The sequence below is a fragment of the Talpa europaea genome, assembly GCF_964194135.1.
Source record: "Talpa europaea genome assembly, chromosome: 7".
Taxonomy (NCBI): Eukaryota; Metazoa; Chordata; class Mammalia; order Eulipotyphla; family Talpidae; genus Talpa; species Talpa europaea.
The window spans coordinates 115742945-115770872 of record NC_140074.1 but is presented as its reverse complement, the minus strand read 5'-3'; the positions used below and the strand labels follow the sequence as shown (position 1 = coordinate 115770872).

The 27928-nt window shown below is 52.8% G+C and overlaps 1 protein-coding gene across 2 annotated transcripts; it reads left to right on the top strand.

Moving 5' to 3' along the window:
- Positions 1 to 2: 2 nt before the first annotated feature.
- Positions 3 to 27651, top strand: ITGA3 (integrin subunit alpha 3; the record flags this gene model as incomplete). 2 transcript variants are annotated; one of them, XM_084239100.1, is made up of 25 exons in its annotated part: positions 3 to 208; positions 7674 to 7801; positions 8116 to 8195; positions 9866 to 10115; positions 12480 to 12566; positions 12916 to 13123; positions 13575 to 13771; positions 15303 to 15391; positions 15508 to 15644; positions 15801 to 15887; positions 16832 to 16899; positions 16972 to 17108; positions 17669 to 17818; positions 17923 to 18020; positions 18392 to 18539; positions 18804 to 18872; positions 19441 to 19520; positions 19632 to 19709; positions 20558 to 20660; positions 20816 to 21001; positions 21172 to 21294; positions 22004 to 22117; positions 23355 to 23453; positions 26149 to 26274; positions 27496 to 27651. In XM_084239100.1, 25 exons carry the CDS (start codon positions 3 to 5, stop codon positions 27649 to 27651), a joined length of 3204 nt encoding a protein of 1067 aa, XP_084095226.1. The 2 variants fall into 2 exon arrangements, with proteins under 2 accessions (XP_084095226.1, XP_084095227.1); XM_084239101.1 differs by lacking the exon at positions 27496 to 27651 and adding an exon at positions 26643 to 26753.
- Between the last annotated feature and the right edge of the window lie 277 nt (positions 27652 to 27928).

The following is a 27928-nucleotide window of genomic DNA, read 5'->3' as shown; positions in this document are numbered from 1 at the left end:
CCATGGGTCCCGGGCCCCGCCGAGCCGCCCGGGCCCCGCGCCCGGTGCTCTGTGCGCTCGCCCTGATGGTGGCCGCCGGCGGCCGCGTCGCCTCTGCCTTCAACCTGGACACCCGATTCCTGGTGGTGAAGGAGGCCGGGAACCCAGGCAGCCTCTTTGGCTACTCGGTCGCCCTCCATCGGCAGACAGAGCGGCAGCAACGCTACCTGTGAGTCTGGCGGGGGCGGGGTGGGAGGGGGGCTTGTGTGCAAGATGTGGATCCAGAATTGAGTGGGAACCCTGGATCCACTGGCAGCCAGACCCGCGGCCGCCGGCCCTTGCGAGCGAGGACTAAGGGGGCGGGGAACTGGACAGCCCTCTGGCTGCAGAGGCTTGGCGGGAAGTGGAGATTGGGTGTGAGATGGGGGCAGTAATCACTGGCAAGTGCTGACCTGGCCAGAACCTGTCTAGATGAGACCCCTCGGCCCTTTAAACCTCTCTTGACAGCATGAATGGGGTCCCCAATGCCTGTGAACCCAGTACCTAGTATGCTGAATGCCTTTTCTCTGTAGGGCTGGGAGCTGGGGCAAACTGCAAGATAAACATGGAGGGGTCCCCTTTATCTCTTTCCTGGAAAGAACCTGTGGGCATATGCATTTAAGCTCCCCCACACCCTTACACCTTGCTTTTAGTCTGCGGCCACAGCAGCCACACCCTCTGCAGAGTCAGACCCAAGGGCCTTCTCCACTGCTTGGTGGTTGGAGGATGAGTCTGGGTGTTTGGAGCTGTCCAGGAACTCCTTCTGACCCCTGGAGAACGAGGGAAGTAGGAGAGATAGGAGGGGTTGTCCCAACTCCTGCTCCCCCATCCCAACACCCAGCAGTGACACCCTCCCACCAGACAGCTTCCCTGCATTCCACAGATTCATGTTGAATCTTCAGCCCTGAGTATGTTTGTTTTGGTTTGAAGAGGGAAATGGTGTTTTTCTCTTTCTTCTGGTCTCCTTTCCCAACAGCTGCAAGGAGTAGGAGGGGGAAGAACTAGGCATACTGGAGAGAGGGGAAGGAGAACTATTCCAGCTGCTTGGGTCCTTCTCGCCCCACCCCATTATACATACTCAGGCTCAGCCCCCTGAGGGGTGGTGGTTTGGAGAGGTCAGGCAGGCTCCATCTGCCTCTGCTGGCCTCTCTGAGCTGGGTAGCTTACCAGACATCCACCCCCAGCTGGTGTCTGAACTCCCTGAACAGACATCAAATAAAAGGTGTGTTGAAACCTCTCCCAAGTCTGGTTGGGTCCTGCAGAAACTTGAGGAAGCTTATAATGTCCAAGGTCCACACTTTGCCCCAGCCCTGGTCCCTGCCCTGCTGGCCAATCCCCGGCCCGACTATCTACCTGAACTTGGCTGCAACTCCGTCTTGCTTCTGCAGAGGCTAGAGCCACCACACCCTTCCCTGTCCGGTCCCAGTGACAGCTCCTTCTTTTGGAGGATGTAAGTGGTCATCTGCACAAATGTCTATATTGGTGCTCTTTCAGCCCAGAAGATTTTTAGATCTTCACTGCTGATTCTGCATGATATAAAGCAGTACACAGTAAAGAGAAGATCAGACTGGAGAGCAAGAGTTAATGACTCCCCTCACCCTCTTTACCTTAAGCAAGATATTTCCCTTCTCTAGGCCAGATTTCTTCAAGGAGGGGTTGGACATGGATGTATATACTCCTTCCTGTCTCTGTTGGCCTATAAGAGGTGCCTGGGGGGGCCTCCCCGGTGGCACAGCGGTTGAGCGCTGGGTTGCGAAGCTGCCTGCAGCCTCTGCAGCGCTGGTTCCATCCCTGGCTGCTCCCCGGCCACCGGAGGAGGGTCCCACATGGCGTGCAGACCTCTCCTGCCGCCCGCTGCTCCCCTCAGCAGTGTACTTCGGTCCTTCTGCCTGCTCTGCTCCCTGCTCTGGCTCTGGTGAATTCTCTCACCCTCTCCAGCGCTTCTGACTGTACCCAGTGCTTGTATAAATAAATAAATAAATCTTTAAAAAAAAAAAAAAGAGGTGCCTGGGGCCTCCCCTGGTGGCGCAGCTGCCCGCAGCCTCTGTAGCGCCAGTTCGCTCCCCGACCACCGGCAAGGGTCCCCCCAAAAAAAATTAAAAAAAAAAAAGAGAGGTGCTTGGACATTGTGGAGACAGAAGAGGTTACCAAGTCCATTGCCAGTTTCCTGTCTTGGATTTGTCACTACTACCTGTGTCTTAATTTCCTCAACGGTCAGAAGAAGGGAAACAATACACCTTCTTCAGGGGGTGGAAGTACCTTAATGAAACAATGTGTGTAAAATGCTTTGTGTTTACCTGCTTTCTGAAGAGCAGCTGAGGGTTCTTATGTGGAAGCCAGGATCTGAAATGTACCCCTGCTGCCCAAAGGCCTTACCCAAGATGACTGAGCAGAGAAGTGCTACTCTTAATTCTTGGGTGAGCCCAGAAGGTTCTAAAATAAATGAACTTTGGTGAGGCAGGTAGTTCTAAGTGGAGTTCTGGGTCTCCCTTTGGGGTATCCTCAGTCTTTCCCAGAGGTGATGCTATAACTTGGCTCATCTCTCCTCACTGAATTCTGCCTGTTGGCCCTTTGGAAAAGCCAGCTGGGCCATATGGGCTTAGCTGCTGCCAGCTGCGTAGCCAGATGTGAGCAGCTGCCTGAGTGCATAGTTCAGGGAGGCTAGCAAGTCAAGTTGCTGTCAGATATTCTATTGGCTTCAAAGTCCCTTTGGCAAAGGGACCATGTTCATAGTCCTGAACAAACTCTTACTTAGCCCAGGCTTCATAGTAGGTTTTCAGGAGATGCAGGGATCCCTGAAAGTAAATTCAAAATCATTTGTGTTTGTGCCTCGTTCTGGGAGGGGGTGCAGTGGGGAGCATAGGTCCATCAGATTCTCCAGGAAGACCTTGTTCCAGAAATGGTCAAAAGCCCAGGTGTAGACCCTCTTTGTTGCCCCATCATTTTCTTTTTTTTTTTTTTAAAGATTTATTTATTTATGCATACAAGAGCTGGGGTACAGGCCAGAGATGCGGGGGGTGAGAGGATTCACCAGAGACAGGCTGGGGAACAGAACAGGCAGCCTGACTGAAACACACTGCTGAGGGGAGCAGCGGGCGAGCAGGAGAGGTCTGCTGCGCCATGTGGTTTCTCCCCGGCCAGCTGGGATTCAAACTTGTGCTGCAGAGGCTGCAGATTGTTTCATAGTGCGGTGCTTAACCCCTTGCGCCACAAGGGAGGCCCTGCCCCATCATTTTCATCTCTGCACTGGGGTTTCCTGCTCACAATATCAGAGACTCACCCCAGGCCGGGCCCCAATTCCCTAGTCCCCAGAAGCGAGGGGTGAGGAGCAGGGCAGAGGACCAAGGTGCTTTGACTTCTTGGTGAGGTATATGAGGGCCAAGGAAAGGAGAGGGAACATTCCTACGGAAGGTGGTTACTCAGTCCCCAGCCCCCGGCTCCTGCTCTGTCTTCCCCTCCTGGGAACCCGGGGGTCCTGGTCTGGCCTCGCCTCATGGGTATGTGGGCTGCCTCTGGGCCCTTTCTCCCTTTTGCACTTGCCTGGAAATGAGGGTGTCTGGGAAGCCAGGCACGGTGTGGGGAATGCTGTGGCTCCTGGAAGATGAAGTCATACCTGAGGTAGGCAGCAGCCAGTTTACCTGCCATGCTCTCTTAAAACATGTTTTCTGGGCAGGGCAGGCGCCTGGCAACCTCCAAGGCTCGTGCCAGAGGAAACGGCACAACAGCTGTAGGCACAGGCAGAAGGCCTGGAAGTGGAGTGTTCGTTGCTTCCGGCTCTCTCCAGTGACCAGTCCAGACCAAGGTGTTTTAAACTGGACTGGAGATAGAGGGAGCCTGATTGTGTAGAAAAAGAAGTAGAAGGGGCTTGGTCAGAACTGAACAAAGGAGGAAGGAGGTGTCCATAGCAGCAAGAGGCACTGAGGTTAGATGACATGAAGAACGCTCTAAGGGATCAAAGGTGGAAAAAATACCAAAGAGCGAGGAGAGGGAAAAGAAATGAGAAAAACAGCCTTGTTCCTTTTTATCTGTGGCTTGGGCCAACCCTCTTTCTCCTGTCCTCTCGGATTGTCTCATTCTCTCGTTTCCTCCAGCTTGTTGCTCTGGTTCTAGGGCTGAGTCACCAGAGGGGAGAGGGGGCTGGGTGGGCAGCATAAGAAGTAGGGGAGGATGGAGAGGGCTGCAGTTTCAGCTACCACAGGAGCAGCCTCTGGGGAGATGGCTAATTCGGGCAGCGAGATTGGCACAGAGCTGGGATCCAGGCATCTGAGCGCTGTCCCCACCCCCACCCAGGACCGAGCTGGAGTGCTGGAGCGGCCTCAGACCTGCTTCCTGGCCTGGGGTGGAAGGGAAATTCAGGTGGCTAGAGAGCTGGGCAGCAAAGCACAGAGTGGGGGGGCCTGGGCCTCAATGCTGGCCCCTCTGGCTCCTCCAAGGTAACAGAGATCTTTCCCTTGCACCCACCCCAGCACCTCCCTGAGCTGAGGGGTCTGGGAAGCTGAATCTTATGAGCTGCTTGTCTGAGCAGTGCTCTAGCCCAGTGCCCTCCAGCGTGCCACCTTCTCTGGGATGAGCCAACTTGGTACCCTGGATGCTCCTGGGCCCCGCTCCCCAACTGTCTCCATTCCGCTACTTCCTACTTGACTGTTTATTGCTTTATCCATTCCGCTACTTCCTACTTGACTGTTATTTGCCCTGGATGCAAGATGGAACAGGGGTGAGGAAGTGCTTTTCTGGAACTTGAAGCTCAGGAGGCTCCCCAGAGACCCAGGAGGGGCTGTTTGGCTGGAGCCAAAGGAGAGGTTGAAGGAGCAGCTGTTTGAAAACCCTGAGAGGTTTTTACCCATCCACCTTTCTCAGGGGTAGGGGGACCCCTCTCCTCCTCCTCCCCAGCCCAGCCTGACTCCAGGAGAAGAGTCCAGTCTCCTCTCTTCCTTGCTTCAAGAGGTGGGCATCCCATCCAGCTGACTCTGCTGGGAGGGTGGACTCAGAGGTGGTCTGAGAGGAGTCTGCTTTGGGACTCGTAGCAGATGCTCATTTGCATATTGATATACATTGTATTTACATATAAGTAAGTTCTCTCCCCTCTGGATTCTCCCGCACCTGACTGTGGCTGGAGGAATCTGGACCTGACCCTCTGCATACCCACCCTCCTTCCCCCATCCACTCAAAGTCCCCTGGCTGTAGACCCATTGGATCCCGGGCTGGGTGCCAGAAGGCCTTAAAGGGCCTCTAAGCGGGCCAAGCAGGAGCTAAAAATATTCCAGGGGGGTGGGGGGCTCCCTGTGGAATCTCTGGTGGGGGAGGGGAGGGGCCTGGGATGTGGGGCTGGGATTCAGGCACTAGCACTGCCCCCCTTCCCATCAGTGAGCAAGACGCTGGGGGAGTGAGGGCGAGAGGTAGAGATGGTGAGGGGATTTTTTCAATCCAATTGCCATTCACACCCAGCTCTGCCTGCTTGGTACCACAGAGGCTAAGAGGAGGGATCTCCCAGCCCACTTCTGAGATGAGGGAGCTTCGAGGGCATGGCCACCCTGCTCCTTGGCCACCTCCTGCCCGGGAGCCTGGGCAGTGTGGGCAGCAACACTTCTACTGCATTTCACACCCTGGAATGCAACCTGGGCTCCCCAGGGCCCAACTTTAAAATCATTTTAGCCAACCCCAGCCTCGATAGCTCCAGCCAAATGTGAGCCCCACCCTAGACTAGCCCTAGCTCCCACTGACCTGGGTCCACGTTCCTGGCTGCTTGGTACTCATGTCCCGGGAGCGCCATGTATCTCCTGTCTTCCTCTAAACTGCTGAGCTAGTTTACTTTCTGCCCTCTGCTCTAGGTTCCATAATCCAGGGAGGGGAGGGGAAGTGCAGAAATTTCTAGGCTCCTGGATGGAGGCCTGGGAGGTCCTAGGGCTGTTAATGGAGCCACAGAAATCAGAATATCAGTGCTTGCATTGCCATGGCTTCAGACCGGAAAGCCCTTCCACAGAATGAATCCATGTGCTCCCCCAGCCGCCCCAGAGGTTGGCAGGACAGCTACTGCCCCCATTTCACAGATGAGCACGCAAGGCTTAAAAAGGGAAAGGAAATTGATCTGAGGCAGAACAAACCCAAGAGCCAGGTCCATTGCCCCCCAGGCAGAGAGTACTTCCTTTCCCATGGGACTTTGGCCTCCTTCTCTCATCTTTCAGGAGCACCAGGGAGCCAGGGAGTGGATGTCCTTGGGTGGTCAGGCAGTGAACTCACTGGGCACCTTCCCCAGCCCAGACAGAGGGTGACTAACTGGGCCTGGCTGGCCCCCTGCCAGCCTTCCTGTTCCACTTAGAGAAGCTGCACCCCTGCCCCCAGGAGAACTTCCCTAGGGTGAGGTCTGAGCTGTGACATGAAGTGCAGGCACAGGGCCCGCCCCCCTTTCCTGGCACCCCCAGGCAGCACATTCCTGACACCCACTGGGCGGAGGCACCTCAGGCCCCAGCATGCCCAGGCCCTGCCCTGCCATTCCCTGAAACCCTTGCTCACAGGTCCCAGGCAAAAGCTGCAAGCAGGGCTGTTGCTCGTTGCTCGGCACTTCTAGACTCTGGCAGGTGGCCCAGAGCCCAAGTTTCTGAGCTGGGAGTCTCAGGGCGACACATTGCTGGGACCAGATGAGGGGTACTGAGGAGGTGCCTGCCACCCAGGAGGCTGGATCCATCAAGGCTGGTCCCTTGCCTTCCTCTCTTCTAGTCACTTCTCTTGTACCATGGTATCAAGGGCCCTAGCCCACTTGGAGGAACTTGCCATTGGTGTCCCTAAAAAAGGCAGATCAGAGCAAGGCAACAGGCAAGGATGGTCACTTTGTCCATTCCCGGAGAACTCAGCCCTGGGGCCACATTCCCAAGCACCTGGAACCCAGCCCCACCCTTACCTGTGCCTGTGTAGGTGTTATATGGGGAGGGGGGGCAGGGGTGTGTGACACAGCTCCCAGGTCATCTAGGGACCCAGACCTCCTAGATAAAGTCCTCAGATGGCTTAGGGAGGAAAAACCAGACCTCTAACAACCCACCCTTCACTCACTCTCCCCTCCATCCCCCGAAGTTGAACCCTGCCAGGGTCCTCCAACCTTGCTTTTTTCTGGTCTACCTTCACTGTAGAGGCCAAAGCATTCCTTCCCAAACCTAGATCTGACCATGTCACGCCCTTGCTTAAAATCGCTCCGTTGCTGTGCTCCCCACCCTGCCTGCACGCCTCTCCCCGTGCTCCTGGGCTCCAGCTGTGCTCAGGATCTTGCAGATCCCTGAATCACCCTGCTTGCTCATGCTTCCTGGCCCTAGCCCGGGCCAAACCGTTGCCAGAGATGCCCTTCCTCCTTCACCTGGTGAACCCCAGTTGTCCTCAAACTCAGGCCAGGATCTTTTCTTCTGTGGGTCTGACTGCCATCCAGGCTGAATTGGGGGGAGCTAGTCCTGATTATGGGGCACTGACTGAGGTGTCTGTCTTCCTGTCTTCCTTGCACTGGGCACTCCTGGAGGCCGGGGGCTGGGATCCATTTGTCTCCCGTCCCCCAGTGCTTGGCATACAGCCTGGTACAGAGCAAGTACTCAGTAAATGCATGTTGAACAGCAAGTAGTTTGAAGCAGACTTTGGGGAGTCTGGGCCCCAGCATAACCTACCTTCTTGCCCCCTAGGCTCCTGGCTGGGGCCCCCCAGGACCTTGCCGTACCCGATGGCTATACCAACCGGACTGGAGCTGTGTACCTGTGCCCACTTACTGCCAATAAGGATGACTGTGAACGGATGAACATTGTGGAGAAAAGTGAGGGGCTGGGGCTGGGATCAGTGCCGGGTCTGGAGCCCCAGAGGGGAGGTGGTGTGGATAGAATGACTGGAGGAGATAGAAGGTTGTCTGGGCAGTTTCTTGTCACTTCTTGTCCAGCTGGGAAGAGCAAGCCCTAGGAGAGAGGGGGGCCATACGGGATTTGTAGAGCTCAGGCTAATAATGGGCTGGGGAAGGGGAGCATGGCAAGCTGACCTGCTGGAGTGGAGAGTCCAAGAGGGAGCAAGCCCTGCCATCTGGAGGCTCTGGGTACTGGGAGGATGGGGTACGCTGGCTCATGGTCCCTCCTACAGGTAATCCTGGCCATCACATTATTGAGGACATGTGGCTTGGGGTGACTGTGGCCAGCCAGGGACCTGCAGGCAGAGTCCTGGTAAGTGGGTAGTCACCATCAGCTCCCCTTGTCCCACTGTCCTTTCCTTCATTTCCTGGGCGCTGGGGAGGGAAGCAGAAGGCAGGAGAGGGGTCCTCAGTGTCTGAGCTGGGGCCTTGCAAATGTCCATTTCTGTGACTGTGATCTTCAGGGGCTTGAGTGTCCCTTGATCCTGCACTTATGGGAGGGGTGGGGACTGGCATGCTCTGAATCACCCACATCCTTCCCACACCCCCCCCTCCAGTGTGTTCGCCCTTCGTGGGAACCAGCTGAGGGAACTGCTATGAGGAAAGGGCAGAAAGGGCCTCAGGCAGTGCGGCCTGGCCACACTCCTTTCTGGGAGGCTGGTGGCGGAAGAGGCACAGCCCTGCTGACCCCCCGCTCATGTGGTTTTGGGGCCACTCCCTGCTGTCAACTGTCATCTCCTGCCCACATTCTTCAGGGCCAGTCTCAATGTATGCATCCCAGATAGACAATTATTTTTTCATTTTTTTAATTGCTGGAAAATTGAGATACAGCCAAATATACAGATTTTAAAGTTCCAGTGCTTTTTTGACAAATTATACACATATATAAACAACATCCATTAAAGAAAGGGCAGAATCTTCGCTCCAGAACGTGTGCCCCCTTTCAATCCATTGTCACCGCCATTGCCATCACTGCTGTGATTTCTGTCACCTTTGAACACTGCTTGAAGTTCCGGTTTGCATCCATTCACTGAAATACCTTGTTACGGATGATGTGGGTTTAGGGTTCCATTTAAGACAGTCCTTCAGCAGATGTCTCTTCACCCATCTGTTCATGCAGCACATTTTAGTGAGCACCTACTACGTGCTACGCAGTGTGCAGGCCCTGGGGAGTTAGCAGTGACTCGTGACAGGCACAGGTTCTGTGCTAGTGGACTCAGAGCTGAAAGGGACACAAAGGCAAGTCAACAAGAACCAGGCTTATTTCTGGAGTTACTTCACAAACACCCTGTTCTGATTGATTTACTAACGATTTCCCGAGCTCCTCTAGTATGTGGGAGAGGCAGCTTGCCCTCACACTTCTGCCCTCAGTCTGGGGAGCCAGCAGCTTTGGTTTGAATTTTCTCTGTCTTCAGATATTCAGGCAGAGATTTAGTTCTCTGTGCCTCAGTTTCCTTATTTAAAATGGGGGGAATAATTGTCCCCACTTCACAGGAGGAGTTACGAGGCTTAAAAGAGTTAATATGCAAAGAGCTTAGAATTGTGCCTGGCTTGCAGTAAGCACTCGGTCGGGTTATCTGCTGCTATTATTGCTGTTGTTATTATTTTAATAATGGTCCTTTCATCAAGAGGGCAGGGTCATCTGGGGCCAGCAGAGAAGCTGCCCGGCATCTAGCTCCTTGTAGACCGTAGAACCTGAACCCCATATACCCTCATCCTTTTGCCAAGATCTCTAAGTAACTCTATACCTTCTGACCCTATACCTTCTGACCCTCCAGAATGTGTCCCCCGCCCCCTTCAGAGCAGATCTCTGAGTTCTGGAGAGGAGCTGCGGGTCCAGGTATCACTGTGGGAAGGAAGGAATGCCAGGACCCCTTCCAACTCCTTCTCTGCACTCAGATGTGCCCAGGTGCAGGGAAACAGCTGAATAGACAGCTGGACCCCACTGCAGGCTCAGGCTGTGTGTGTTGGGGGGGTCCCCAGGTCTGTGCCCACCGCTATACCCAGGTGCTATGGTCAGGGTCAGAGGACCAGCGGCGCATGGTGGGCAAGTGCTACGTGCGGGGCAACGACCTGCAGCTGGACCACACGGATGACTGGCAGACCTACCACAACGAGATGTGCAACAGCAACACCGACTACCTGGAGACCGGCATGTGCCAGCTGGGCACCAGTGGGGGCTTCACCCAGAACACTGTGTACTTTGGCGCCCCTGGTGCCTACAATTGGAAAGGTGGGAACCTGGGGAAGGGAGGAGGGACGGAGAACACCCACCTCCCCATTAGCCATGGGGCAGCTGGCCCAGACCCTCCACACCAGCAGGCAGAAGAGACAGGACCCCTTTGCCAATATCAGGACCCCTTTGCCAATATTGGTGTTTTGTTTTTTTTTAAAAGATTTATTTATTTATGCATACAAGAACTGGGGCACAGGCTAGAGATGTGAGGGGTGAGAGCTTTCACCAGAGACAGAGTGGGGAACAGAAAAGACAGACTGACCAAAGTACACTGCTGAGGGGAGCAGCGAGCAAGACAGGAGAGGTCTGCTGCGCCATATGGGTTTCTCCCTGGCCAGCTGGGGATCCATCTCGTGCTGCAGAGGCTGCGGACTGCTTCATAGTGCAGTGCTTAACCCCTTGAGCTACCAGGGAGGTCCCAATATCGGTGTTTTAAAGCACTTACTATGGGGCCTCCCTGGTGGCTCAGGGGTTAAGATACAACCTATGAAGAAATCCGCAGCCACTGCAGCACAAGTTCGATTCCCAGCTGGCTAGGGAGAAACCCACATGGTGGGACAGATCTCTCCTGTCTCGCCCGCTGCTTCCCTCAGCAGTGTACTTCAGTCCGTCTGCCTGTTCTATTCCCCACTCTGTCTCTGGTACATCCTCTCACCCACCTCCGTGCATCTCTGGCCTGTACCCCAATTCTTGTATAAAAATGAATAAATCTTTAAAAAAAAATAAAGCACTTACTATGTGCCATAGTCTTTAGACATATCATCTTAACCTTAAAATACTCTCATGAGGCGAGTATTATTATACCCATTTTACAGAAAACAGAGCCTCAGGGAAGTGCAGTGCACGTCCAAGTTCAACAATAAATGATGAAGCCTAAATTGCAACGGAGGGCCACCTGACTCCAGTTTAACCTTTTAAAGATGTACCAAACAAAACACACACCTTGTAGAATTACTAATAGTACAGTAGGGTCAGTAAGATAAAGAGTAAAATGCCCTTCCTCCCCCACCTCCAACTCTCTCAGCACAAGGATCTTGTGGATCCTTCCAGATTTATTTTAAAATATAAGGATCTTTTAAAAAAACACACACACACAAAATATCAGAATATCAAGACCCATACTTGTACCTACAGTAGTTCCCCTGATCTCTGTAGTTTCAGTTACCTGCAGTTAACAGTTGTCTGAAAATTCTATGCATAATGAGACACTTTGAGAGAGAGAGCACATTCACCTAACTTTTATTACATTACCTTGTTATCAATGTTATTTTATTATTAGTTGTTGTTGTCCATCTCCTGTGCTTAATATATAAATTGAATGTTAGAGGTATGTATGTATAAGAAAAAGCAGTATACACAAGCTTCAGTATATGCAGGCTTCAGTCCTCTCTGAGGCTTCAGGCATCACTGGGAGCCTGGGGAAATGTCCCACTGTAGATGAGGGGGCCTACTGTTCCAACTGCAAGTACCACTCAGGTGTCTGACACCTCCGCTGACTGTCTCTTAGCCACACACATTGTACAATAGCCTCAATGACCCGTTCTCCCTTGCTGCACCCTCACTGTTGCAGAATCAATAGGCAGAGGGTGCCCTGAATCTCCTCTGGACTGCCCAGGTAGTTGTAGCTCTGGGATCCTCTTAGGCAGAGACCTCAGCTCTCCCCTCTGTCCTGCCTTCCACCCCCTAGCCTTTCAGAGCCTTGGCACACCTTCCAGTAGCAGCTCCAGGGGATCTGGGACAGGTGGGCAGCTGAGTTTGGGGGAAGGACCAGGAGATAGTATGTGGAGGCTGGCCTCAGTGTCTAGCGTGGGGAAACCCCACCTAGTCCCCTGGAGCCTGGATGATCACATTCCCACCATATGTCTACAGCTAACTGCCCATCCCACTTTTATTTCCTTTTTTTAAAAAAAAATTTATTTATGCATATAAGAGCTGGGATGCAGGCCAGAGAAGTGGGGAGTGAGTGGGTTCACCAGAGACAGAGTGGGGAACAGAACAGGCGGATCCACTGATATACACTGCGGAGGGGAGCAGCGGGTGAGACAGGAAAGGTCTGCTGGGCCAAGTGGGTCAGCTTCCTGGCCAGGGATTGAACTCGTGCTGCAGTGGCTGTGGACAGCTTCATAGTTGCATCTTAACCCCTTGCACCACCAGGGAGGCCTCCATCCGCCTTTACTTATCTGTAAGATGGGGTCACCATTCTACTTCACAGAATTGTTAAGATAAAGAGGAAGTGATTTGCAGATAGCAAAGTGTTCATGAATAAAAGTGGTGACTATTATACTTATCTGGGTGGTGGGCTGTGGCTGGACATGGCAGAGAAAAGGGAGGGTGACGTATCCCCCCCAAATCCTTGTGAAGGAAACAACTACATGATTCAGCGGAAGGACTGGGATTTATCCGAGTACAGCTACAAGGCCGCAGAGGACAAAGGAAACCTCTATATTGGTAAGTCCAGTTTTGGTGGCTCATTGGATAATGGAGGAGGAAGGGCTTGGGCTTAGCACACTGGTCTCTCACCTACATGCCTGGTCAAGTGTGAAGTCAGGGTGCAGGTGTTGCCAATGGCATTTAGTTCAACTTGCACACACTTACTGAGCACCACCTGTATGCACCAAAGATGCAAAGTCACTACCCTCATGGACCTCACAGTCCAGAGCGCAGGAAGGCCTGGGGAGCTGGGCAGACTTCTGGGAATAGGGGAACAGAAGGTAAGGGTCGAGTCTTGGGGTGGGTCCAGAGTAGAAGGGGACAAAGCTTACTAAGACCTGAACTGACCACCTTCCTCTCATCCCAGGGTACACAGTGCAGGTGGGCAGTGCCATCCTGCACCCCACGGACATCACTATTGTGACGGGTGCCCCACGGCACCGACACATGGGCGCTGTCTACTTGCTGAGCCAGGAGGCAGGTGGAGACCTGCGGAGGAGGCAGGTGCTGGAGGGCACGCAGGTGGGCGCCTATTTTGGCAGCGCCATTGCCCTGGCAGACCTGAACAATGATGGGTGAGAATCCAGGGACATCCTCTGGGGCTGGGGAGAATGGTGAGTGGGGCAGGCTTGCCCCAACCTGGATGGAGAGATGGAGGATTGCCATTGTATTTTTGTTTGGATGCTATTTGCAGGGATTTGAAAATCAGTTTTATCTATTGATTTACAATCAAATTTATGGGATTCTGGGTATTTGTCTGTCGTTTGCATGGCATCTACATCTCCTTGTCTGCCTCCTGTATAGCTCTAGTGGATGTGGGCTGTTTCAGTGTGATTTGTGTCTCCATAGCATCTCCATGACATGTATTTTATGTTTAATAGGTCAGGTTGGCATTTCCATGTCCTTCCTGCCAGAGCTGCTATTTGCACAGCTGTGTGCCCTGGCACAACTGTGCCCATTATATGGAGTTATGCCACCTATTGGGGCTGACCTCATACTTTCGTTTCTCCCTCCTCTCCTGTGCAGGTGGCAGGATCTCCTGGTGGGTGCCCCATACTACTTTGAGCGGAAAGAGGAGGTAGGGGGTGCTGTCTATGTCTACATGAACGAGGCAGGCACCTCCTTCCCTGCCCAGCCATCTCTCCTCCTGCATGGCTCCAGTCGCTCTGCCTTTGGCTTCTCTGTGGCCAGCATTGGTGACATCAACCAGGATGGATTTCAGGGTATGAGCTAGCACTTCTGCCCCAGCGCACACACTGACTGAGTGCCAGTGGCATACCAGGCTTGACAGCACCCAAGAGGAGATGGGATGGGGCCCAGGCCAGGGGAGCTCAGAGCAGCACTACAGACAGGACTTGCAGAAGGGGCCTCGGGAGGTGAGCTCAGTGCACCACTGGGCATGGAGGGTTGGGGAGAGCATGCGCAATGCGGGGGGACAGAAGGGCACCACATGAGTGCAGGGTACTGTACCCAAGTCTATTGAGTATGGGGTGTTCATGTCAGAGATGAGGCTGGAGCAGAATGAGGGCAGGGAGAACACTTTGAAAGGCCGAAGACCTGAGGCTTTATTTAGGTCATGGTAGAAGAGTGTCCAGAGAAGTTTGTGGGGTGGGATGTGATGTATCTTAAAAGATCATTCTGGATGGTGGTGTGGGATGGATTGGGGAGGGGGGAAGCAAGGCAAGGGTGTTAAGATCTAGAATGTAGTATATCAGGAGAGGGGTATTAAGAGCTAGGACCAGTGGGGGCCCCAAATAGAAGGAAATGCCACTAGTATTCTGTAGAACTTGGGGACTAATCAGACTAGCGGTATCATGGAAAAGGAAAAGCAAGGGGTTGAGCTTGGTTGCCATGGGAATACCTGTTTTTCTGGAAGTCATTTCTCTGATAACCTCATTTTCCAGGAATGTAGCTGTAAACCAAAAAAGAAGGCAGGGGAGCCTCCAAAGAGCCAAAATAGATACCAAAAGGTTCTATGCACAAAGCCAAGCACTTACTGATACAAGAGTCATCAATTTCTACTTAAGACTTCTTGACATACTTTTCTAATAAGCTCGGCTTTCTGGTTACTTAGACCTTTGTAGATCAAAAGCAGCAAAGTTGGAGTTCAGTAGAATTTAAGATGTTAATAAAACGTGGGGTTTATTTGTGGACATAGTCAAATAAAAAAAGTCTCGACATTTTAATAAGCCAAGGTCACTGTCATGTCATTGAAGTCCCAGGCCCCATTAGACAGCAATGCCTTTGGGTTTTCTGAGTCTTTTTCCTCGTCTATAAAGCAGGGACATTAGTAACGACCCCCAGCACTCTTGTGAGCATTAGATGAGGCAAGTGTTTGAAAACTACCCGAGAAAATCAGCAGTGGGTGACACCTGCATCAGTGACCCTGCTGGTAAAGGTCTCTGGAAGAGCCATGTCTCTGGAGGAGCCGTGTCTCTGAAGGTGGAGAGAGGGGCACCACGGGAAAACACCAGCCAGTGGTCAGGCACCGAGTGTGAGCCTGCCTGGGACATTAACAGGCTGTGTGACTCTGGATAAGTCACTTCCCTCTCCTGGACCTCCATGTAAAAGGAGGCAGGTGGGTGCCTGAGGGTCCCAGTTTCATCCTGGTCTGCAGAACTGTTCCCAGGTGCTCTGAGCACTGCCTGGCAGGGTGAGGTCACAGCTGTGCTGGGCTCGGTGGCCTGGTGCATAGGCCGAGGGAGTATTGGTACCACAGCACCTGAGGTGACCCCTCCTGCCTCTCTTCCCCAGACATTGCTGTGGGAGCCCCGTTTGAGGGCTTGGGCAAAGTGTACATCTACCACAGCAGCTCCAGGGGGCTCCTCAGAGAGGCCCAGCAGGTATGGATGGACAGGGACTGAGGAGCCCACCCCTCCTTTCCCTCACCCACCCTCTCCCTACTCCCCCAGGTCCCCACTCCCCAGAGCCTGTCTCCACTGCTTTCACCCGCCCCTAGGTAATCCATGGAGAGAAACTGGGGCTGCCTGGCTTGGCCACCTTTGGCTACTCCCTGAGTGGGAAGATGGATGTGGATGACAACCTCTACCCGGACCTGCTGGTGGGAAGCCTGTCAGACCGCATCGTGCTGCTGCGGTGAGTGGGCGGCATACCCGGGGCCTGCTCCTCCAGCCCGGTTTGTGTGGAGTTCTATGTCCATCTACCTTAGGCACCACACAAGCTTGAGTCCTGGCCCGGCCCACCCTGGGGCAGGCAGGAGGGGATGCGCTGATGTCTGTGTTTTCTACGCAGGGCTCGGCCTGTCATCAACATCCTGCACAGGACCTTGACGGCCAGGCCATCTGTGCTGGACCCTGCGCTCTGCACGGCCACCTCCTGGTGAGACTCCCAGCCGCTGCTCTGCCTCCCCATTCCTCCTTAAGTATGGGCAGCTCTGGAGGGACTCTGGCTCCCCAAAACCCTCTCCTGGCAACTCCTGCTAACCACCCCCCACTTTAGAGGGTTGATTCTTGGGGTAAGCCTCGCCCTTCCTCCCCAACCTCATTAAAAGGCAAGTTCCTCGCAGGAGGTAATGGACGGATTGGGAGAGTATAGGGCATGGAGGCTAGGAGGGCGCTGTGGACTGCCTGGTTCAGCTGTGGCCCTGAAGTGTGCAGCCCAGCTGTGGGGAGAGGTCTGGGGGAGGAGGGGGAGAGGGAGACCCTTAGGTGGACGGATGTGAAGCAGGACAGCTACCATGGGCAAGTTATTAATTTTTCTGAGTCTCAGATTCCTCCCCTGGAAAAGAGTCAATAACCAATTTGCAGGGTTGTTGTGATAATTAAATAAGATAATGCACAAAAAGCCCTTAGCACAGTGCCTGTTACACCGTAAGTGCACAAAAAATGTTAGTTACAAAGATGGTGATAATAATGGTAATGACCCCAAGGTCTTTGTGTGAACAAGGAGATTAGAAGGCAAATGGAGTCAGAGCAGGGAAGTGGGTGCTGGGATGGGGCAGTTGGCGGGGGGTGGGGGGGTGGGGGGGTGGGGGGGTGATGGAAGGAAATCTAGACTGAGCTGGGCCAACAATAGATGACTTCAGGCAACTCCTTCTGCTTCTCAGGGCCTCAGTTCCCCATTGGTGACCTTTAACTCTGTTTTCAAAGACTAATAAGAGAGGGAAGGAAAGGGACCATCTTTGTAGACATCCCCGGGCTTGTTTTCTGACTTCCCCCTGAAGGGTCCTGGCTTCTTGCCCAGTACCAGGGAGGGGAACTAGGCCTGGATATCTGGGTCCCACTGTAACCGGGCCCTCCTGTGTGTCCCCTGTCCCCCAATAGTGTGCAGGTGGAGCTATGCTTTGCTTACAACCAGAGTGCTGGGAACCCCAACTACAGACGAAACATCAGTGAGTGCTGGGACACAGGGCAAGGGGGTGCATGCTCCCCGGCTGCTTGCTGACCTACCTGTCCACCTGCAGCCCTGGCCTACACACTGGAGGCCGACCGGGACCGCCGCCCACCCCGGCTTCGCTTTGCGCGCAGCCAGTCCGCTGTCTTCCACGGCTTCTTCTCCATGCCCGAGACGCGCTGCCAGAGGCTGGAGCTGCTCCTGATGGTGAGCAGTGGGTGAGGGCAGGACATGGGCTCTGTGACTCCTGGAGGAGGTAACCAGAATCCCCCAGGTCAAGGGTGAGGGGCCGGGGTCACCCTAGAGATGGGTGAGGGAGGTGGGGGGGAAGGTCATGGGTCTGTGGGAGGTATAGTCCACAGTACTCAGCACGTGGTAAAGGAGAGAAACCCTTGCAGTGGGGACGGGGGCTACAGGGCTCATCACCCTAAGAAGAGTGAGGGTGCGGGACTGCTAGCACACCTGTGGGGGAAAAGGCTGTGTGAGTGGAGGGCAAACTCTGGGCTATCAGGATGGAAAGACATAGCTCAACCTGGGGATCCTAGAGATGGAAGTTCAACCCCCATCCAGAGGGGATGACGAACCCCATCTCTTCCCTTGTGGATGAAGGTGGTAGGGAGGGGGTCAATTTGATGGTCAGAAGGGAGAGGGTTCCGTCTTGGGAAGGTGGGACAGTTACGGGGTGGAGGGGGCCTTAGCTCCTCCTAGGGTGGTGTGAGATTTCAACTGGGCAATGCAGAGCTGGGCTCAGCGTGCTCCCTTCTCAGGACAACGTCCGCGATAAACTTCGCCCCATCGTCATCTTCATGAACTACTCTTTACCTTTGCGGATGCCCGAGCGCCCCCGGCTGGGACTGAAGTCCCTGGACGCCTACCCGGTCCTCAACCAGGCGCAGGTGCTGGAAAACCACACCGAGGTGGGTAGGGCCAGGGCCAGAGGGGCAGCGGAGGGGAGGCGGGGAGAGCTGTGGAATCAGAGGGCGCTGCGGGTGGTGGGCCCTCACGCCTGCGGTCACCCCAGATCCAGTTCCAGAAGGAGTGCGGGCCGGACAACCAGTGCGACAGCAACTTGGAGATGCGCGCGGCTTTCGCCTCGGAGCAGGGGCAGCTGCTGAGAAGGTGCGGCTGGGCCAACCTGACCGGCTGGGGCGGGGCTTCGCTGCGAGCGAGCGAGCGGGGCACCGAAGGGCAGCGCCTGCTGGTCAGGGAGCTGGAGAGCCCGAGGGGTTTGAGCCGCGCACCTTCTGGCAGGGGGCGGAGTCTCAGCGCGTCTGAGAGGCGGGGCTTTTCTCGGCCAGGTAGGATTCTTAGGCTGTGCATCGCTGGTCCCACAGGAACTTCTTTATCAGGTGACACCACCGGCAGGGCCGCCGGCTGTCCCAACAGGGGGCTTCCCTTAGGCATCAGTAGGCCCGAGGGCGGGGCCCAATAGATGGGGGCAGATCCTGGGCAGGGCTTTGGCTCAGTGCGGGGGCTTCCCCCCCTCTCAGGCTCCAGTACGGCAGAGATGTCAAGAAACTGCTCCTGAGCATCAATGTCACGAACATCCCCAGCCCGCAGAGGGCAGGGGAAGACGCCCACGAGGCTCTGCTCACCCTGGAGGTGCCTCCCGCCCTGCTGCTGTCCTCGGTGCGCCCTGTAAGTGCCCTCGGCCCGCCTCAGAGCCCAACCACGCTGCACCTCGTATTTACGTCCTTACATGCATGTCACTTAGCTGTGTTGTCATTTTCCATATGTGCCCCCCGACCCCACCTCCGGCTGGGCCGCCTCAGGTGCCACTGTATTTCTGCTGCTAGGGGAACCCGGTTCTTAATCCTCTAGGGCTTCTGACCTTGTGCCACATGGAGGGGTGGGACAAGCTGTATTCTGACTGCCCAGAATTGATTCATCTTCCTTCCTCAGTCTGGAGCCTGCCAGGCAAACGAGACCATCCTTTGTGAGCTGGGAAACCCCTTCAAAAGGAACCAGAGGGTGAGAAGCGGCCACACCCTCCCACTTGGGTCCCTGTCTTCTCCCATGAGCTCTTTATCCTCCTTCTGCCTGACTGCTTGGGGTTGGGATCGGGGGCTATGCTGACTTGACACAGTGGGGGACAGGGAGAAACATTGGGAAGTAGAAAGAGACCCAGAGACTTAGTAAAATAGGGCCCCTCGGGAGCTGTGCTCAGAGCTAAAGCAGGTAAAGGTGAGGAAACCAGTTTTACTGAGCATTTGTGCCATGCCCCAAGTGCAACACTTTGCTTCTTTTATGTGATATAATTCTCACAACTTTTGAGGGACTAGATGCTACTTTTACAGATTCTGGTGACTTGTTTAAGGTCATATAGCTCAAAAGTAGCAGTTGTTACTGACAGAAAAAGGGAAATAAAAATGAGGCTCAGAAGATGAAAATGCAGACATGGGTGGGGAGGTGACACCCTTCACACAGATGGGAGGAGTAGGAGTAGGAGGTCAAAGAACCACCTGTCTGCACCTGTCTCTCTCTGCCCCCGGTCTCATTCCTGCGGACACCAAACATCCCTTCCCGGCTCCCCTGGCAGATGGAGCTGCTCATCACCTTCGAGGTCATTGGGGTGACCCTGCACACAAGGGAACTCCAGACACAGCTGCAGCTCTCCACGTGAGTGACCTCATTAGACCGGTCTGTCAAAACCGAGGTGTGCTGGGGTCTCTTGCAGCCCCAGGCTCAGCGGACACATCTTTTCCCCTGCCCCCTACATTTCCTCCCCAGGTCAAGTCACCAGGACAACCTGCAGCCCCTGAACTTGACTCTGCTGGTGGATTACACACTCCAGGCGACACTCAGCATGTGAGTGCCCTAACCTTCCCTCCGCCTGCTGTGCCTGAGCTAGGGCCTTCCTGTCCCCACAGTGTCTTCACGAGCCTTTGACACACTTCTCTGGGCCTTGTATCTTCAGGCCTCCGCTTCCCTTGGGTCTTCCCTAAACAACAACAATCACTGTCCTTATTGTTATTATTAATAATTACTGCCCTTGCAAAGCAGATAGTAGTGGAAGAATCACCAACACTGGGGCTAAAGTGTTGGAGTGACATTACCATTTCTTTTTTTTTTTTTTTTAAAGATTTATTTATTTATTTATTTTATTTATACAAGCACTGGGTACAGTCAGAAGTGTGGGAGGGCGAGAGAATTCACCAGAGCCAGAGCGGGGAGCAGAGCAGGCAGAAGGACCGAAGCACACTGCTGAGGGGAGCAGGGGGCAGCAGGAGAGGTCTGCGCGCCATGTGGGTCCCTCCTCCAGTGGCCGGGGAGCAGCCGGGGATCGAACCAGCGCTGCAGAGGCTGCGGGCAGCTTCGCAACCCGGCGCTCAACCACTGCGCCACTGGGGAGGCCCAACATTACCATTTCTTCACAGCTCAGCGTGCTACGGATTTTGTGTACATTGTCTTATTATGTTGCTTTTCATAGCAGCTCCAAAATATAGTAACTATTATTAACTCTGCTTTACAGATGAGGAAATTAAGTCTCAGAGTGGCCTAAAAACTTGGTTGCCCACACGGCTATTAAATGGCAGAACTGGGATTTCTCTCCAGTCTGCTGGGTATAGAGGACTGTAGTTAATCAACGCATGGTACCCAGCCCTCTGCCAGGGCCCTCCCATCCCTAGTGACTCCAGCATCTTTCTTACCCCTAGGGTGACTCAGCGGCTACAAAGCTTCTTTGGGGGCACAGTGATGGGTGAGTCTGGCATGAAAACTGTGGAGGATGTGGGGAGCCCTCTCAAGTTTGAGTTCCAGGTAAGAGAACTGGTGGGACCCTGGACTGGGGACTCCTGGCATGGGTGAGGGGGTTTCTTTCTGGGTCTGGGGTCTGAGGATGTGAGGATTAAGGGTTGGTAAGATGGAGGTAGTTTTCCAGGAGACAATGACCATAGCACCCCTTGTGCCCACAGGTGGACCCACAGGTGGGCGAAGGACTGGCGGCTCTGGGGACCCTGGTGCTAGGGTTTAAGTGGCCCTATGAAGTCATCAATGGCAAGTGGCTGCTGTATCCTACGGAGATCACCATCCATGGCAATGGGTCCTGGGCCTGCCAGCCACCTGGAGACCTTATCAACCCTCTCAACCTCACTCTCTCTGTAAGGACACTCTCGGGAACTTTGATTCACATGTTGTGGGGCAGAAGGGCCAGTGTCTTCCCCTCCTTTCCCTCATGCCCATTTGGGAGCCTGCCTCTACCCCTGCCCTTTCTTTATCTCCCCATCTTTGCTCCCCCTTCTTCCCAGCAAATCTCCTCTTGCCTCTTCAGGTCCCTGGAGATAAGCCTCCATCTTTAAAGCGCAGGCGGCGACATCTGGACTCAGGGGGAGATCAGGGCACCCCACCTGTCACTCTGGCTGTTGCCAAAAAAGCCAAGTCTCAAACCACACTGGTGAGTGGCCAGGGCAAGATCAGAGAGTACTGTGCCCACCCATCACAGGGTGGGTGGGCAGCAGGGGTGCATGAAGCAAGGGAGATGGGTGCTTCTCCCTAGGAGACCCACATCTGATGAGGTGATATGGCTCCTGGACTCAGGACTCCCCAGAGGGAGTAACTCATCTCTTTCCCTCAGAGGACATCCCACTTCCTGGGCCTTGGGGAGCAGCCATATAATGCAGCAAAGGAAAACACACTGACTCTGCTCCCAGGGTCCCCAATCTTTTGGAAATGATGAACTCAATGCCTTGACATTGAGTCTGGGGAGTGGGGAGAGGCAGGGAGATATGAGTGTGGGGTGCTTCTGTAGGAAGGGAAAGGGTAACAAGCCTGGGAAGCAAGTTGAGGCCGCACTGGATGGAGTGGCAGGAGGTGGTGTGTCAAATAGAGAGAGGTGTGAGGGGTTGGGGCAGAGGTGTCAGGGACTGGGTCCCAATTACATGAGCGGGGATCATATTTCATGTTTCCTGTGTCCCTGCCTTCTGTCATCTCTATGTGCTTGGCCCAAAGAATGTGTCTTAAACATGTAAATGTCGGGGGGTGCGGTGTGCAAGAGTGAAGTGAGGAGGTTGGGCCTCGCCGGGGGTGGGACAAAGCAGGGGAGAAGCATGAAGCATCTGTGGAGACCGGACTATCTCATGTCCTGCATTCCCTGTCCACCTCAGTCCTGTGAGAATAACAAGACGCGCTGCGTGTGGCTGGAGTGCCCCATTCCCGATGCCACCGTCATCACCAGTGTGATAGTGAGGGCCCGGGTGTGGAACAGCACCTTCATTGAGGTCAGTGCCTGGGTCCCAGGGTCTCTGCTGGGCTGGCAGAGCAACAAAGAGAGGGTGAGGCTAGGGTCACCGCAAAGCCTCCTGCATGTGTGTCAGTGACGGTGTCAGGTTTTACACATGACAGGCTATGCACTGTCACACTCGTGTGAGAGGGCCATGTCAGTGTCCGTTTGTGTGTCCATGTATGGACACACACATGACATGTTTGTTTCCAGCCAGATGGACCTTCTCTCATGCATGCTGTTCTGTCTCGTGTCTGTTACTTTGCCCCCTCCACGCCCTTGCCAATGCCATACCTTCCCCAGGGAATGCCAGTTCCCATGTGTAGCCTCTGCTTACAAAGTCCTAGTCAGACTTTAAGGTCTTTCTCGGTGAGGTCTTTTTGGACTTTTCCAGCTGAAAATGACCTCTCCTCCAGGGACACCCACAGAACTTTCTCAGAAGCCACACATGCACTTACCACATGCTGTGCTAGGTCGTAGTTACACATGCTTCACGTGCTACACAGACCAGACTTCTTCTCTAAATGACTAGGATTATAGGATTAAAAGTATTTTTGGCTTTGTAGGCCATATGGTTTCTGTTGCAACTACTCAGTTCTGCTGGCGTAGCACAAAACTGCCACTGATGATATGTAAACGAGTAGGCCTGGTTGTGTGCCCAAAATAGTTTTACCAAAGCAGGTAACATGGGCCTCCCTGGTGGTGCAGGTGGTTGAGCGCAGCACTGTGAAGCTGTCCGCAGCCTCTGCCGTGCCGGCTCGATCCCTGCCAGCCGCGGAACAACCCACATGGCGTGGCAGACCTCTCCTGTCTCGCCCTCTGCTCCCCTCAATAGTGTATTTCAGTATTCTGCCTGTTCTGTTTCCCGCTCTGTCTCTGGTGAATCCTCTCACCCTCCCACACATCTGGCCTGTACTCCAGTTCTTGTATAAATAAAATCTTTTAAAAAAAAAAAAGCAGGTGACAGGCCAACTTTAGCCCTCAGACCTGACCTAGACTGTGACCTTCATTTTCTCTAGCAGCTCACACAACACCTGATGTACAAAGGAATGAACAAATGAATGAATGATGTGCACTTGTGGGGGTTGGGGGGAGAGGCCTGGTGGTCAGATCCTTTGATGTGCTGCTTAAGGATGTTGTGTGGCGGGAGGTGTCCTGGGGGTATGCTTAGAATCAGGACGGAAACTCAGAGGGGCTTCAGTTATTTCTTTGGATCCACTCATTCTTCCCTTCAGGATTATAGAGACTTTGACAGAGTTTCTGTAGCCGGCAACGCTACCCTGTTCCTCCGAACCAACATCCCCACCATCACCATGAAGAACAAGTCTATGTGGGTGAGTGAACATGTTCACGAACAGCAGTCCCTGGCCAGGGTGTGGGAGTAAAGGTATCTTTCCCCAGTGCTTCCACACACTTTAGCTAATGGTTCTCAATGCCGGCAGCACCTTGGAATCCCTTGTGGGACTTCTGTTGTCTGGACTGCACTCTTGAATAATGAGACCTGTGTCTGTGGAGAAATGGTATCAGATATCGGAGCTGGTGTGCTTTGAGAGCCCCCCGCCATCTAAATGTGCAACTGGGATGAGAATCTTCTTGATCAGCCCAGTATGTTGTAAAGATGTTCCATCTCCATGGAAACTTGAGAAAAGTTTCTCAAACTTGATTCTGATTTACATCTAGAAGAACATGACAAAAGAGTCGACATCTTGTTATAAAAAAGATGTCAGTGGAGATATGGAGGAGATATCTAGTATTGATGAATGGAGGGTTCATTAAATACATTACGGTACATTCCCTAAAATAACGTAGTTGGAGGAAGGACTAGAAAGATCAGTGGAACGGAATAGAAATTTAGTTTATGATACAGATGGGCTTTTTAATAAGAGAAAGGTAGTTGGTTGAGCAATGTTGGGAGAACACATTTGGGAATTAAAGACAAATCCCTATCTCATACCATAAATAAAAATATATTTGAGTTAGATTAAATGTTAACTATAGGAAATAAAACCTAATGTGCCAGGAGAAAATTCAGAAAGTAATTTCATAGTAATCTTTAGTTGTGGGGAAGTATTTTATTAAACCCAGCAGTCACAAAGGAAAAACTCAACCAATTAGCCAATAAGAAATTTTAAATCTGTATGTAGTAAAAGAGATGAGAAAGAAACTACAAGGACAAAGGAGATGCTTTTTTTAAAGTTTACAGCACATATCACAAAGTTTTGATAAATATTTTTTGAAAATGTAAACAAAAAGGAAGCAAAAGTTAGACATAGAGGGTGAACCATAAGTGCTCAACTCAATAGTAAAGAAATAAAAATAATAGCAACAAGATTTTTTCCTATCAAATTGGAAAGAAATAGTGATTTCTGATGCTAATGAGGTAGAAGGAAATGCTATCGCTTAGAGTATAAATTGGATTATTTTTGGAGATGAATTTATCAATACTTATTAAAATTTAAAATGTACATTTCCTTAGATCTAGTACATGATAATATTTCTTTAGGAGCTAATAGGACAAGTATGTGAAGATAAATATATGGGGATATTTTAAAGCATTGTTTATAATGGCATAAAATTGGAAACATGCTAAATGTCCTTCAGTAGGAGGTTGGCTCAATAAATTATGGTCCATTTCCTGCCATAACTATGCAGTCATCAGAAGAGATTAGGTTGATCTTTATTAATTGACATTGAAAGATGATGATGTTAAGTGAAAAAGGAAACAGGTCTCAGAAGAATGTGTTAGTACATATAGATCCCACTTATGTGGAAGAGAAAAAAGTGTTTATTTGTAACATACACATTAAAAAATATGGAAAGAGATTCACCAAAATACTGAAGATACGTATTTCTAGAGAGTAAAATTATTGGGAGTCTTTCATTTTCTTTACAACATTTGTATTTTTTTAAATAGTAATCTAAGTAATATTATAAAGTTTTATTTTTATTTATTTATGCATGCAAGAACTGGAGTATAGGCCAGAGGTGCAGGGGGAAGGAGGTTTAGTGTTTCACCAGAGACAGAATAGGGAGCAGAACCGGAGAATCTAGTGAAATACACTGCTGAGGGGAGCAGTGAGTGAGACAGGAGAGGTCTGCTGTGCCATGTGGGAAGGTCCCTGGCTGGGGAATGAACTCATGCTGCAGTGGCTGGTGAGATAGCTTGAGAGTACTGAGACTTTAACCCCTGTACCACCAGGGAGGCCCCAATAATCTCAGCAATTTTTAAAGAAATTACCAGGTATAGTGAGAAAAAAAGTCTACATATTTAAATATGTATCATAATTAATATAATTTATGTTATAAAATGTTATAAACTATGATATATATTAAGATATGTTTATGTAGATGTCAATATATAAATAAATAGATATCACCAATGTAGTGGAAGAAAAAGAATGATATTCTATGCTCTCCATTCTTTGCTTTTTGGTAAATATTTATGAAGTGCTTGCTGTGTACTAGGTTTTGCTCAGAGCGGTTTACTCATATTAAACACATTTAATCCTTCCCAGCAACCTATGAGGTAGGTATTATCATAATCCCCATTTTACAGAAAAACAACAGAGAGGTTCAGTAACTTTCCTAAGGTCACACAGCTAGTGAATAGTACAACTGGAGCTGGAACCAGGTAGTCTGGCTTTAGAACACATGCTTTTGACCTTTCTGCTGTACTGAGATAGGCATTAGGATTCCCTTATCAGAGAGCACAAAATGGAGATTCAGAGAGGTGGAATCACCTCTCCATGATCACAGGGTTATCAGGGATGGAGTTAGTACCCAAGCCCCGATGTGTGGGTCAGAAGGCCAGACTCTAGCTACCTTCCACAAAGGAGAGGGTCTGCTCCTTGGGAGCTAGGTCTACAACTAAGAGAAATCAGAGGGTAGGGGAATCTGCTGGCGTCAGCAGTGGGCAGGCAGGAGCTTTCCCTAGTCCCTGAGTGCCCCCTGCTGGCAGCAGGTCAAGCAGCAGGCTCTTGGGCCCCTCTGGAGCAGGAAAAGTGACCAGCTCCTGCTTTCTCCCTCCAGTTCTCCGTGGACATTGACTCTGAGCTGGTGGAGGAACTGCCAGCGGAGATGGAGCTGTGGCTGGTGCTTGTGGCCGTGAGTGCCGGGCTGCTCTTGTTGGGGCTAATCATCATCTTGCTGTGGAAGGTTAGGACCCCTACCCAGCACTCCCACTCTGGGACCTCCTGCCAGCAGATCCTCACCAATTCTCCCTCATCCCATTCCTGACTTCCATCGCACCCCACCCTCCCCCATGCCCTACCCACCTTTTCCCCAGCTTTCAGACTCCCCCTGTCCCATCATCACCTTACCTACAGTGGTACTCCCACTTGGGTTAAGGGGGACACTGAGCCAGAAAAGGGACACCAGGAGCTCTGACTTCTGGCCACACCACCAAGCTGGGCCCGGGAACCAGACATCCAGGCTCCCCAGCCCTAAACCCCAGTCTATGAGTGCTGCTGGCAAGCACCTCCAACGCACCCTGATGGCCCGTCCCCACCTCCTCCCCTCCGCAGTGCGGCTTCTTCAAGCGAGCCCGCACTCGCGCCCTGTATGAAGCCAAGAGGCAGAAGGCGGAGATGAAGAGCCAGCCGTCAGAGACAGAGAGGCTGACTGATGACTACTGAGGGGGGCAACCCCCGCCCCCGGCCCACCCGGGTAACATGGCCTCCTCCGAGCCCTCTTCCCTGAGCCCTCTAGGTGGCTGGGGCCTCTGACTGTCCTGTCTGCTCCTCTTCCTCTATGGGCCCTCTCTGCACTTCACTCTGTCCCCAGCCCCACCCCAAAGCACCGGACACTCTGTCTCCCCCGTCCTCACCCTGGGGAGCTCAGGGTGTCTGCTCTCACAAACTTCCCCACCGAGCCTCTCAAGGACTTGGGAACCCTTTTGCCTTCTGTTGATTGGGAAAGGGTGAAGGCCGAGGCTAGGCCACATCTCTGTAGACCACAAGGCTAATTCCAGAACAATTCCACAGCCCCATTCCTACCTCCAGGGAAGGGGAGGCTTAGCAGAGACCTTCCTCCTGGGAACCGGCACTTTTCCTCCTGGGAGCCCCCCTGGGGTGTCAGACAGCCCTCTCAACATTGTGGTCAGTGCAGGCCATCACCCTCCTGGCCACTCAGCCAGTAATCTGAGCGCTGCCCTTCTGTCTCCATCTGCCTTTCCCTCTCCTCTGCCTTCCTCAGCTCCTCCTTCCTCTGGGGCCTGTGGTGGGGAGCCTCCCCTCTCAGCTTAGCACAGGGAGATGGTGTGTATTAGGTCGGAGGTCCTGATTCTGAGGACCCCGGGGTGGGGGAGGGCCTGGGCAGATCAACACACTGGCTGGAAGCTGGATGCTGATGCCTTTCTTCTTCTCCCCCCAACTCCAGTGTGACTTCTTTAAACGGACTCACTATTACCGGATCATGCCCAAGTACCATGCAGTGCGGATCCGGGAGGAGGAACGCTACCCACCTCCAGGGAGCACGATGCCCACCAAGAAGCACTGGGTGACTAGCTGGCAGACTCGGGATCGATACTACTGACACCCCACCCCGGCCCCATCCCTACTCCCCTAGTGCCCCTTTCTTCTATTTATCATAAGTTATGCCCAACAGTCCACCGGGGCTGCTGCCTTTAGGCTGGCATCAACAGGCACGGGCGCACACACCTCTGAGCGCCTGCATGTGCCGTCAGGCCGCGGCTTCTCCGGGAGACCTGGACCGTGGGTATTGCTAAGCCGAGCACACTGCAGCCTGGTGCCCTGGATGTGTGGGCCCACTGCTCATGGACCGTGTCTGTGCACTGCTGATGGTGCATGCA